The sequence below is a fragment of the Bos javanicus genome, chromosome 25 (assembly GCF_032452875.1).
Source record: "Bos javanicus breed banteng chromosome 25, ARS-OSU_banteng_1.0, whole genome shotgun sequence".
NCBI lineage: Eukaryota > Metazoa > Chordata > Mammalia > Artiodactyla > Bovidae > Bos > Bos javanicus.
The window spans coordinates 29,026,197-29,040,033 of NC_083892.1; the positions used below are offsets into that span (position 1 = coordinate 29,026,197).

The window sequence follows — 13,837 nt, forward strand, 5'->3', positions numbered from 1 at the left end:
TTTTAAAGTGATGAGAACATTCTAGAATCAGGTGGTGATGGTTTCACAACCCGTGGGAATGTACTAAATACCACTGGATTGTACACTCTAAAAGGGTGAATTTTATGCCATGGGTTCTACCTCAATTAAAAGTAAGTAAATATTAAGAGCTGGTACAAAGAAGAACACTCATGCCTGTCGTGTCCAACTCTTTGCAACCCCATGGACTGTAGCCTGCCAGCTTCCTCTGTCCATGGAATTTTCCAGGCAAGAATACTGGAGCGGGTTGCCATTTCCTTCTCCACAAGATCTTCCTGACACAAGGATCAAACCTGCATCTCCTGTGTCTCCTGCATTGGTAGTCTCTTAACTCAGAGACAAAGAGCTCCATCATTTAAAAATATTTAAATATGAGGCACTTTGAGAGCAGGATAGATGTTCGGGAGAAGCCTCATGGAAAAGTTAAGTTGGGGTTAGGCCTGGAAGAAATGAGAGGGAAGGTAGGTAGGCACCATTAGCAGAGGGAAAAGTATGAACAGTGCTGCAGAGTCTTAGGTAGAGAAGAAACCTCCCAGGCTGGGACAGAGCTTACTGGGGGAGGGAAGGAGCCATGGTCTCAGAACAGAAGGAGATAGGAGGTGATCTGTGGTTCTACCTGCCGAGCTCAAGAGCTGGACAGAACTGCTTCCCCAGCTAGGCAGGGGGTGGGGGAGCTTTGCAGGGAGATTGCAGGGTGTGGTGACGCATAGCAAGCATGGCTCCAAGAGGGTGAGTCTGGCTGCAGTGCAGGATGAATCATTGAGGGAAGAGACCAAGGCAAAGTTCTGGGAGCATCTGGTGTAGGCTCAGCCCAGGACTCCTGCAGGAAACAGGAGGAAAACCAGCACCTCTTTTCTCTGATCCTCAGAGGATACAGGGAGGAAACGGTGCATTTCTCTGGCAAGTTACGGTTGCACCTAGCTTTTACTATTTTATGAGCTGGTTTATCTCAGAACTAACTCTTGACATTAGCAGAACAGTTATCATTGGCTCCTTTTACAGAGAGGGAAACTGAGGCTCAAAGAAGCTCAGCCTCTTGCCCAGGGTTCTTCCTCAGTGCAGTGAGGAGAAGTCATGTCTCCAGCTTCCAGTGCATCCTGGGCTGACCTGTCATCTTGTTGGGGAAACCAAGCATAGATATCGAGAATAAAAAAATACACCAAAGTATGCTGCTGCTAAGTCGCTTCAGTCGTGTCCAACTCTGTGCGACCCCATAGACGGCAGCCCACCAGGCTCCCCGGTCCCTGGGATTCTCCAGGCAAGAACACTGGAGTGGGTTGCCATTTCCTTCTCCAATGCATGAACGTGAAAAGTGAAAGTGAAGTCGCTCAGTCGTGTCCGACTCTTAGCAACCCCATGGACTGCAGCCCACCAGGCTCCTCCGTCCATGGGATTTTCCAGGCAAGAGTACTGGAGTGGAGTGCCATTGCCTTCTCCGACACCAAAGTATAGTGCAAGGCAAATATCTGATAGCCAAAGACAGGCATTCAATTATCAACAAGCATAGCAATTAGCGCCGGGTTACACTGCTGACCGCACCAAGTGTTTGAAGTGTATTTCCTTTTAACTAAAGTTTAAAAATTGAGACAAATGAAAGCAACGTGTGGTTAACATTCTCTTTTTGGGAAGACTAAAGCATTTTCTTTGTATCTTTCTATGGCTGCACTTTTCTATTGCTAAACAAATGATCAAGAATTTGTACAGAACTTTGGAACCTCCATGTTCGAATCAGACCTGGGTCCAAATCCCACCGTTTTCATTTGTCAAATGATCTTGGACTCTACTTCTCCGAACGTCAGAGCCCTTGCCTACTGAATGAGGATGACGTACTCAACTCTTTGAGGACTATCGCTATCAGTTCTGCCAGGACATCTATAAAGCACCTAATGTGTACCTTGCCCACTGATGTGGGTGTTCACTAACTAAAGAGTTTTTTCAAGGTTTACAAAGGGGAATTAGAACTCACTGGGCACAGACAACATCCCAGTACCTTCCTATGTTCTTAATCCTCACCACAAGGTAGGTCTTATTAACCCCCATTTTACAGATGAGGAAACCGAGGCCCAGGGAACTTGGCTTGCCCAAGGTCAAACAGCTACTGTGTGGGATAATATAATTGTGATTCAGATTTGGGTCTGGCTCCAGAAGTCATGACTTTTTCACTCTGCCACACCACTTCCCTGCGAGTGACTTCCCTGATGGTCCAGTGCTTAAGATTCTGCCTTGCAGTGCAGGGGACACAGGTTTGGTCCCTGGTCAGGGAACTAAGATCTCAGAAGCGGTGGAGCCACGAGGCCCACATGCCACAACTACTGAGCCCGGACGCCACAACTGGAGAATCCGTGTGCCTCAAGGAAAGATTCTATGGGACCCAATGAAGATCCTGCGTACTGCACCTAAGACCTGACACAGCTAAATAAATACATGTTTTTAAAGAGAGTAGAGCAATTATATTAAAAAAAAAAAAAAATACTGGATGTGAAAGGAGTCTCCTTCTTGACCAGAGTCTGAACATCAGACTCCAATGATGAGGGGTTTCAGAGCGACCCAGGCGTGACCTGGAGGCTTCCCTCTGCTTACAGGGCTCGGGTCTGGATCCAGACTCATGGCCTCAGGAACCAACTATTAGGTCCCCAGGCCTTCCGTCCTTTCTTATTTCTCCCCTCCCACGCTTTGAAGGATTTTTAGATCAAAGGTGCAGCCGCTCTCCTGGGGGATAATCCTATTCCCTGTAACCTTGTTTTCTGGGTGTCCTTCACAAAGCAGGGCTTCCGCAAAAAATCCCTCCCTCAGCCCAGTCACACAGTTTTTCTTTCCCTTAAGCCTTCACCAGCCCTCAGGACAGGAAGGTAGAAGTCTGCCTTCCGAAGCATTTCTATGCTGAGGAGCAGCTCAGAATAAATTAGCTAGTCCTCAGAAAGTGTGAGATGCGCCACTTCCACATCCTCATCTTATTTTCTACTTGGGTCCCTTCCTTCCCAAACGCTACCTCCCTTTTCCTTCCTGAGGGCTGCTATCTTTTCACGTTTTGCCCATTCCTGGGGGCAGGCACATCTCCGCACCAAGGAAATTTTCTTCCTCCAGGTAAGAACTTTTAAGATTCTAAGACCCAGGCATGATGAGCAAGTGGTAGAGAACAGAGCCAAAAATACTTTCAATCACCCGAGGGAAGCCCAGTGGGCCCAGAAGGATTAAAGATAACAAGCCGAGGCCTGATAGACGAAGGCAGAAATAGCCAACAGGTCTCGGGGAGGAGGGTGACAGAAGCTGTGCTGGGAGTGCTGGGTCTCTGTGGAGTGCGGCTTGCTAGAGGAACTTTCTGGTGGATGTAATTTTTAGAGGCCCCTCAACGCCTTGTCTCAGGGGAAGCTAGAAACATCACACGCTACCTGCTTCTTCTCTGCTATTTCTAGGGCTTTAGATGAGCCATTGAGTGTCAGGGAGGAGAGGAACTTGAACTCTTTTGCAGGTTTTTTTTAAAAGGTATGTGGACCCTACTTTGACCATTTTCTTTTGCCATGCTTCTTTCTAGCAGAGAGTAATTTTAAGGGAAATTATATTTTTTTTCTCCAGTTAATTTGGCCTAAAGAAAAACCAACGTACAATAGAATGTCTAGCAGAAGGACCCCTTTGCAAAATGAAAGCTAATCTGAAAATGTTCTTCTGTCCTGGTCTTGGGTTTCCACAATACCCCCATCCCCACGCGCGGACACACACACGCATTCACGCACATAAACATATGCAGTCCTCCGGTCCCCAGCAACTCAAACTCTCTCAGACCTTTGGGCCCCACACAGACCTCCTGAATGAAAAGCTCTGAGTGGGGGAGGGCCCAGAGATTCCTTAGTCACCTGGTGCACGTTTACCAAATCGCTTCAGCGTGTCCAGCTCTTTGTGACCCCGCGGACTGTAACCTGCCAGGCTTCTCTGTCCATGGGATTCTCCAGGCAAGAATACCGGAGTGGGTAGCCATGCCCTCCCATGTTCAACCCAAGGATTGAACCCCAGTCTCTATGTCTCCTGCACTGGCAGGTGGGTTCTTTATCACTAGAGCCTGGAGAGCTTATTAAAAACACACATTCCTGGTCTCCAGCCCCAGAGATTGGATTCAGTCATCCTATGGAGGGGCTGGAGAATTCACATTGATATCAAATTCCCAGATGGTGCTGATGCTGCTAATCCAGTGAGTAGCCCTGAGGTAGGTAGCCTTCCCACCAGCCTCCCAGGAAGGGGTTTCTGCCTCACGGTAGGTGGGAAACTGTGTATAAACACCACTGCAGGACCACGAATGGACAGGGAAGGAGGTGGAGATGAAAAGAGGAAAAAGGAGGAAAAGAAATTCTGTCATGGGAAACAATGCCTGGAGGAGAGACCTGTCCCTCTTTTTTTCAAAGCTTTTCCTTTCTTGGGACTTCCCTGGCAGTCCAGTGGTTAAGACTCTATGCTTCCAATGCAGGGGGTATGAGTTCTATCCCTAGTCAGGGAACTAGGATCCCATGTGCTGAGCAGCCAAGAAAAAAAAAAAAAAAAGCTTTTCCTTTCTTGTTATTTCCATTTCCCTATTTCTGGTCTATATTCGTAAACCATATTTGTTATTGCTTCCTGATCAAGACCAACTAATGGTTTCTTGTGGGTCTTATAAAAATGGTGACACAAGACCTCGCCCAACAGAAAGATGAAGAGAGTGCCACCCCAGGAGCCAAGGTTAGACCCTGGTGCCACAGAATCTGGGGGCAGGGAGTTTGAGAGGAGTTCGTGCCTCCCTGCTTCATGCTGTCCACAGTGCTCATGGTCCCCATGTCTCAGATCTCATCAGGCGCAGGGTCACCTGGGTAAACATGGACGATCACTGGCCCAACTCTCATGCATGCATGCTAAGTCGCTTCAGTCGTATCTGACTCTTTGCAACTCTATAGACTGTAGCCTGCCAGGCTCCTTGGTCCATGAGATTCTCCAGGCAAGAATACTGGAGTGGGTTCCCATTTCCTACTCCAGGGGATCTTCCTGACCAAAGGATCAAACCAAGTCCCTTATGTCTCCTGTATTGGCAGACGGGTTCTTTTACCACTAGCGCCACCTGGGAAGAACCCACTTCCAGAGTTGCCCATTCAGTAGATCTGCGGGATGCAGGGGTGGCCTGAGAATTTGCATTTGAATAAGCTCCTGATGATGCCATGCTGCTCACCCAGGAACCCTGCTCTCGAGACACTGACATGCATATTCGCCATAATGCTGTAAGTCGCTTAGAGTCACTTCAACCATCAGCCACCCTAGGAACAATCCTAGGGAAGGTAAGTGTCTTCCAGCCCCGAAGGAGTCTGTAGCGAAGCACTGGAACCTGGTTCTGTCTGTACCAGCTGCCTCAGACATGGGAGGCTGGTGCTCTGCAAAAAACGGGCATGGCAGGCCTGAATGATGCCTTCGGTGAGACTCACTCTAAAAGGTTGCCTATTTCCTCCATTGCTGTAGCTCCATTATCGCATCCAGAAGCCTGTACCTCCCAATGAACATCACATCTGTCATGATTTTGTTCTAGAAGTTTTGCCACCTCCTACCACCTGCCAGGACATGGGATGCCCAGTGTCCTCCCAGAGCTGACCTGGAGATGCTTTGTTGGAAGTGACCAGTCTTCATGCTGGGGGCTGGTCCCTGGGTTTGTTGAGGAAGAGGTGCCCGGTCCCCAACCCCTTCTCACTGTGTCGTTTTCCTCTCCCCTCCCCACCCTCTCTCCCCGCCTCCTGACCCTCTGCTCCCCTCTCTCCTCTCCTCCCCGCAGTGCATTCCCAGAAGCAGAACAGACAGACCTGTGTCCGGAAGAGCCTCATCTGCGCCTTCGCCATGGCCTTCATCATAAGCGTCATGCTGATTGCGGCCAACCAGATCCTCCGGAGCGGCATGGAGTAGCCGCCTCCCCAGCAGCTGCGCTCCCGGCTCCGCGCATGTGCTTGCCCCGCGGGCAGACTCGTCCTCCACACAAGCGGATGCGGACGGTGCAGACGCGGCACCGTCTGGCGCAGAACCCAAGGTTGCAGTGCAACCCCGTGTCGTGGCAAACCCACTCCATCCCCTTGGCAGGTACACAAAAGGGCTGTCTTCAATGCTTTAATGGTCTTGTTTCCAAATGCAATAAATAGCCAGGAGTTCCGGACGACCGCTTCAAACGCCGGTAGGACCTCGAAAAGAGAAACTTTACGTTCATCTCGGGATTCCCATGGCAATCCAGGTTGGCGGTGTGAGGGAGCAAGAGAGAGGCTGACCACCACCGCGCCCCCTTCGTTCTCCCCGGGGGTCAACTGGAGACTCCCCCCACCTCCACCTCCACCCCCACCCCAGGGCGACCCTCAAGTCCCAAGAGGCTGACTTCTGGGTTGCTGAAGAAGTGGACGTTCCTGTCCCACCCTGGCTTCCTTCCTCCACCCAGTGGAGCCCCCTCCCCACCCAGACGTGAGGGGAAAGCCATTGAAGGGGGTGCAGCGCCCAGCGGTCTGCAGGGTGCACCCCTCCGCTTCCGGTCTACTGCCTTTTCTACGGGACTCTTGTTGGCAGAGTTGGGGGGCCCTCGGTTTCCGTCGGCACTTGGCTTTCTGTTCCTAGAGCACACCGCGCACCAGCATTTTGGAATCTGCAGAGAGCCTTTCTCCCAGCTTTGCCGCCTGTGCTGCCATTTAGACGACAGAGAAGCATAGCCGTGGGCATCTCTATAACCTGACACACAGACAGACGTATCTATCGGGCTTCTTCAGGTGTGACATCCATCCATCGTCCCTCATCGCTTTACTGCTGATAGTAGCCTGTCCTCCGACACACATCCCTGCCTCTTGGGCTGGGTCGTTTGGGGATGGGGAGGGGCCGCGGCTGGTGGTGAAGGAGGTGTTTGTTGCAAGCCACGCCCCAGCTGTCCAGAGTGATGGAGTCTGAACACATCACCATGTGTAAGAGACCTCTGTAAGTCAAGGTCCTTGTGCGCTCGCCTTTCTCTCATCTTCAGATTTGCTTTGTTAGTCTGTCTTTCCCAGATAGAGAAACACCATCCCAACGGGAAAGATGGAAGGATCCAACGATTGTATTTCATGTAACGTGGTCCTGCAGTTGGATTCTGCAACTGACTCATTTTCATGAGAAAACGAAAAGATGTTAATAAGCTCAGCCGACTCCACAAGTAAAACATTTCTGTTGGGGAAGGGAAGTGAAGCCAACCCCATCTCAAGTCTCCGATTTCCGGACTTTTCCTAGTTGCCATATCCACCACCGTCACTCACCCAAGCTCGAGTAGTCTGATTAGCCAGTAATCTTTCGTAGTAGTACTTCCCTTTGTATGTTTCCAAGCTCAGGTCTTGATTTCTGTGGTGGGATTGTCTTGCTCCTCTTTCTTTCCATTGCATCCTAGAGCTACAAGCTTTTCCTCCGTCCCTTTTCCCTTTTCATTCAGTATGGAGGTGCCAGACTCCTCTTTTGCTGCACCAAGTGGTTTTGGGGGTACGGTGTGTGTTTTGGAATCCCTCCTCAAGCCTCCTGTCCCTTTCTGCCCTCTCCCTCCAGTCTTCTCAGACTTGGAGCACCCAAGCTGTCAGCTTGGGGTCTTCTTCCAAATTACCCCTGCAAGCACTTTGGACAACAGCCCGGGAGCAGCTCTCAAAATTTCCCCACTGCAAATATCCAAAATGAGCACAAGTAGAAATAGGGTTTGAGCCATAGCATGGAGGGAGGAGCAGGAGTCAGCTCCCTGGAGCCTGGGAGGTTGTGAGTGAGTCCCTCTGTGAAAAATGCCCAGGGTCCCCCACATCCAGGCCAAGTAAGGCAGCGACCTGCCCACCCCTCTTGCCCGCCCAGCCCTGCCAGACACTGTGTGTCTGTCTGCCTCTCCTCTCTCCCCTCTTGCCTGACTCACCTCCATCCCTCAGGACCAGACTTCAGAACAAGAACAGGTGCAAATGCAGAATATGAATGCACAGGGCAAGTTCACCGTTAGTTTCCACCCTAAGCAGTTTGCCCCTTCTCTCTCTCTTTTAACTGGACTTAAGTAAGGGACTCCATGAATGACTCAGCCATGTCCTCCTGGGGAAAGGGGTATGAGAGACACCAGGTAGACTGGATCCAGACCCCAGGGGTGACTCTTAAAGGACCCTGCCCTATGCGAGGGCAGTGCTGCAGGTGATGCTGGACTTCAGGGCAAAAAACAAAGAGTACTTCTAGAAAGTACAAGTGCTTGTGCCTCCTCCTGGGGGGAAGGGACCTTGACGGATATGAGGGTTAAACCTTAGAGAAATTAGCTGCTGTGTAAGCAAGGAAATCTAGAAAGACACCGACAGCCTGTTTCCCAACAAGTCCTCAGCATCCTCTCCCTAAAGAGGACCCTTTTCATCTCTCCTAGTGACCAGGAAGTAAGTTCATCCTACCCAGGAGAAAATCTAGGAGAAGGTGTCCTAGAGAGGATGACTTCTAAGGATGTTGCTAAGGAGAGAGGGCAAGAAAGACGCCATAGACTTTGATGGGCTTGAAGTTAACCTCCTACCGTGGTAACCTCACACACTGTGCCAGGACCTGAGTGTGTGGAAACAGCCCAGAGGCAGTGGCAACCTGCAGGCTCTGGGTGCTAAGAGCTGGCACCCTGGCAGCTTTGCCTGGATGCTCTGTCAATGGTACTGGGTATAAGATGTTGGCTTCCCACTGTCCCACTCCAAGTCCTGTCCACACTCATGATACTTCAAGCCAGTCAACACCTTCCACACTGTGGGATTTCCTGGGTGCCTGGACGAAGACTCTAGGAGTCCCGGTCCTCCAGTGTGCCATGCGGCCCCTGGCTGGAGGGGACCTCTGCAGAAGCTGAGAGGGAGTAACTCAACTCTTACTCTGTCCTCCCAGTGAGTAGACTTAGGAATCTCCTATGGGGTGGCTGAGTGACTGGCAAACCAAGCTCGGCTCATTCTTGTCCTCTATACCACCTCTTCCTACCACACGAGTGATGATTTGGGAGTCATATGCGTGAGAGACAAGGGGTACAGACCCTGATCCCCAGAGAAGCTGTCTCCCATCACTCCCAGAGCCCCCAGACAGGACCCAGCCCGGGAACTATTAACCGTGGCTTCTGGCATATGCGTGGGTCCCACATGACCACCAATCTGGTAAAAAAAAAAAAAAAAAAAGGGTGTTGCCATGGAAACCCTTGCATTCCACCCTGAGTGTGCCAAGACTCACAAAAATAGGGAACATTTCCTTAAAGAACAAACACTTGGGCTCAGCCTGCTTGCATCCTGACTCCCCGAATCCATAGCCCGCTGGTGGGAGAAATTAGCCTGAAAGAAGCTCTGCCTTTGTCTCTTCTGTTTGGACCTGTCCTTCTATTTGCTCAGGAGAACAGGAGCCAGGTGGTACCTTCCCCACCTCCCAGAGCCCAGAGCAAAGACCCCCTGAATCTGGGCAAAAAGGCAGGAATGCCATCTGGAAAACAAAAAATATTTTAAGCCCATCTTTAAAAGCATCTGTTTGCCTGTTGAGAAGCTTTCCCACAAGCCAGAAACGTGAACTAAAGTGAACTGAGGTTTACATGTGGTCCTCGGCCAGTCCAGTGGTTTCAGAAGTTTCTAGGTGTTTGATTTGCCAAGAACAAGATTTGTACAACATGTCTTCTGTCTTGAAACCTGCTTCCTGTCTCAGTTTGCACCTGACGAATGGTCTCCTGTCTGCTGTTAAGCCAAAAGAACCTAATGAAAGATCGCACGCTTATTTTGATAATCATGTCCCCATCCCAACCTCCCATCCACAGAATCACAAAGTGATGTATTGAAGAGCTGGGAGAGAGAAATTTATCCTTTATTCCAAATGCCTTCTCTCGGCTTAAGTCCAGACTCAGGTCATAAATCAAAGAGAGCTTTGCTCATAACCAATAGCTAGCAGCCTCCCTGGGACAGTAGAGGACATGACCAGAAAAGTAGGGTGTGACCCCCAAGCTCCTCAGCACGGCTGGCGTGGCCGTGCGTGGCTGCACGCCTTGAAGCCCTGTTCTGCTGTGCTCTTGTGCTCTGCCCCCATGGAAGCTACTGAGTTCTGCTCCTCAAACCATACTGGGTCATTTACTGCACTGACTATTTGTCCAAAAGTCTGTAGTGATCGTGTTATTCATTCTATCCCACTAAGATACTCAGAAGGCCTGGAACCCGACTGCAAAAAGAAGGGGCCCCTTTTTCTATAATACCATGATGATACAGATGGATTTGGGCTTCTAAACTTGGGCAATATACTGGTTGTGTTGCCAGGAGGACTGTGGAGCCATCTTCCCTGGAGATCATTTATCTGAAATGAGCTCAGATTTCTCCTTGGCCTCTTCTGCAGTCACGCCAGGGTGAAGAGTTCATAACCTAAAGATCCGGCTCTAGCCATCCTCCACCACCACCTCTACTCCCCCAGAAGGGGAAAAATATCCTTCAGGAACAGAAAAGAAGCATTATTCCACAGCTAAGGTTTTCAATTTGAATTATTTAAAGCAATGGAGAAATAGAGCAGGGTTCAGGCTGCCTCTTTCGGACACTGTCTCCATGACAATTTAAATGTCAGAACTGTTCAGCTTCACTTCTTCCTTCCTTTGACTGAGTCACTCAGGGGACTGTCCTCCGTTATGTGGCCTTGACATAGGCACTTGGTTTGGAGGGAAAAGGTCAGGCGTGCAGACCAGCCAAGCACTTCTCTTAGTGTCCTATGCTCTGTGCTAAGTCCACAGTCATTGAAATAGCCATGGTTTCTAGTGAATATTGGTTTAGGACCCTCTTTATAAGGTCTCAAGAGACCAGATAACAATACTCAAAAAGCCTTGGAGGCAAAATTAATGTGATTGTTGGCTTGAAATATAGTCACAAAGAATCAGGTTCTGCCAGTCCCCCAAAGACAGTCGTCTGAAGTTGGGAAAAACTTGCCAAGTATCCTGCCTTTCTGCCCCTGCCTTGGGTAGCTTATCCATTGAGCACATCCCTCCCCCCAATTCTGTGCCCCCCATATTGGGCATAGCTCTCATCTGCCTCTTTTCCTTGAGAAAACTGGCTTGGCTTTCAAACCCATGCTTCTCGCAGTGTTACACATTATTGTTCAAGTGAAACGGAAGTAGAGGCTGGAATTTTCCAGGGGAGTAGAGCAGCAGGATAATTAGGGAGGAATATTCCAGGGAATGCAAAATTCAAGTATGATGTTGCTTCATCCCTGTACCTGGGAGAGAAAAAGTTTTTAAAAGGTGGCTGTGGCTGATCTCTGAACATTTTCCATATACATCTGGTCTACCCTGGGAGCCTAGATGGGCTTGAGTGCCATAGGGCTGCTGCCCACCAACCTGATCCCAACCACATGCACTGGGAGCTTCAAGAGGGGGCTGGTAGCTCACCTTTCCTTGGGGGATGCTGATTTGCCAAACCCCAAAATGCCTTTCCCAGAGTGCTCTGTCTGGGCTCAGACCTGTTGAGGGTAGGAGAGAAGACATTAGTACTGGATATGTAAGCAACTCGGTCAGCCAGAAAGATCAGAGGAGGCAGGGCCCCAGGTGCCTCTGCCACCCACCGGTCAGATAATTCTGAGCGGTTTTCCCTCCCAGCCTCAGTCTTCTCATCTCTAAAACAAGAGGAAAGGTCAACCTGATGACTCAGAAGAGCCCTCCTCTTGTGACTGTCTGAAACAAATCAAAGTGAATTCCCACACTTGATAGGGTCCCTATGTCCCCTATGAATTGTATTAAGAACTTTTTTTTTTTTTTTAATACAAATCCCCAGAGGCCGTTGTGATAAAGTATCTCTTTTGGTGTCCTTTGTCTGTAGATGAAACAATGCAATGTCCAGTGCGTCTTGTAGACAGGAAGTTTTGTTTGTTCCCTGAGGACTTGCTGATTCAAGGGAGCATCCAAGAAGGGCTTTGTGTCCTGTCTGAGCCAGGGTCAAAATGAAGGGCATGGGGTCACTGTACCTCAGGTCACATGGATCAGAATTCCTGACTAAGGAGGGTAAAACAAAGCCAGATTCCGGGAAAAGATGCAGTTTCCCCATCTGAAAAAGCCTGACTGGAAGTTACTGAGTATAAAGAGCACAACTTTTGATCATTTCTTTCTTTACTCATTTTTCTGACCCTTGGAACAGCAGTTCCTGTACGTGTGATAGTGGCTTGTAATTATTCGTACCACTGCAGAAGGAAGAGAGTCACGGTCTCTGAGGATTGTTAGGAATTCGATTAACTGTCTGGGGAGACAGGCACCAGCAACACTCCTTAGATGGCTGATGAGTGATGCTGAGCACAGGTGCCTGCTTTAGAAGCGATCCACCCATGATGAAGGATAAAGGGCAGAGAGAGGGCGGTTACAGGGTCCACACAAGTCTCCAGCCCTCTGCCCATGACAACCTAAAATCCTATGTCTCTCTCCTGTTTTTTTCTTTTTCTTTTCCTGAAGTAAATGGAGGTCCCAGTCATTGTTTTTCTAGTGAGCCCCAACTGCTCTTTCCTGCAAAGTCCTAGATTGGCCAGGGAAGGGTCCTCTGAGCTCCTGGTGGAAATTGACATAAGTCGCCGTCGGCTCTCTCCAAGGAAAATCAAAGAACGTGCTTTCTTTCTAATCTGGGAGTCAGGCTTCGGGGGTCTTTGAATGGCTTCTTAGTGGGGTTTGATTTTCTTTCCCAATTGGAAGTCTAGGAAGAAGCTATTTGTCCAAGGACTCACCAAAGACAATGCCCTTGGAGGAAAATCAGCCCCCAAATCTGGCTGTGGAATGGTTTGGCAAGCTGTCATCTGCTGGGGGTTGGGGTTGTTGTGATCCTAGGGGTCCTTGGAATTGAGATGTGAGTTTTTTTCCAAAGCACAGTGGTAAATGGCGGGATGCAAATTGGAGCACAGATAAGGATTATTACAAGCAGAATGACAAGAGCTTGGCAGATCTCCTATCCAGAATAGGCCACTAAGACTGCAATCCTGGGTCACAATCTTCCCATTTACCTCATTCATATTCCATCTCTTTTATTTTTCCATTCAGTATTCATTGATGATTTCTGCTATTAAATAATGAGAGAGTCAGCAGATTAGTCAGAAGAAAATCTTTATATAAAATGTAAATACTAATATAAATTAACTTGGCATGCAACTTACTGATCTCATGAAGTACATATTATTATTATGTTATCTTAGTGTATAAAGGAAACCTGACTGCCATATTTACCAGATGTTTTCTCTAACCAAACTTGTCTGTAAATATATAATCTGTATAAAAAAAAGAGTCTAATTTACCATTATTTATGCAATAGAAAAAAATAAAAGTTTTTTTTTTCTTTTGATGAGAGATTCAGCTTGTTATCTGGGGGTGTTATTTGCAAAAGTGTCATAAAATTCATTTCCATGACCCTGAAGGGCAACCAGATCTGTCTGATGACTGGCCAGCAACATCACCCGCTTCCAAGAAGCAAGAAGCCTGCAAGAAAACTGCCGGGGATCTGGTCTTTGGCGAGGCTTCGGAGGGGGAATGATTGACAGCAGGGGCAGTAGCTGATTATGGAGCATATGGTGAGAAATAGGAACCAGCTTCCGGCTGGGGAGCAGACAGTCTAATTAAGAAAACTTTGCAGACACCCAAGCTAATGGTGTCAGCCTCTGGGATTCCATTTGCCAAGCCCTTCCCAATATTAGTATTCAGGCACTGCTTAGCTTTTGCTTAAACATTTGGAATTTTTCATGTTAGTTAAGCTTCTTGGGCATAGGAAAAAGAAACCACACATTCCCTTATAATATATATAAGGAAATGTGCTGTGCTCTGCTTAGTCTCTCTGTCATGTCTGACTCTTTGCGACCCCAGGGACTATAGCCCCCC

At 48.8% G+C, this 13,837-nt stretch overlaps 1 protein-coding gene across 4 annotated transcripts in view; it reads left to right on the forward strand.

Annotated features, from left to right (window-relative positions):
* CALN1 (calneuron 1) overlaps positions 1-13,310 on the forward strand; it is a 536,579-nt gene extending 523,269 nt beyond the window's left edge. For all 4 annotated transcript variants that reach the window (XM_061401834.1, XM_061401835.1, XM_061401836.1 and 1 more), the window contains one exon: positions 5,795-13,310. In XM_061401834.1, the coding sequence (XP_061257818.1) occupies positions 5,795-5,922 (128 nt within the window). In that variant the 3' untranslated portion in view covers positions 5,923-13,310. The remainder of the gene's footprint in view (positions 1-5,794) is intronic.
* The last annotated feature ends 527 nt before the right edge of the window (positions 13,311-13,837 follow it).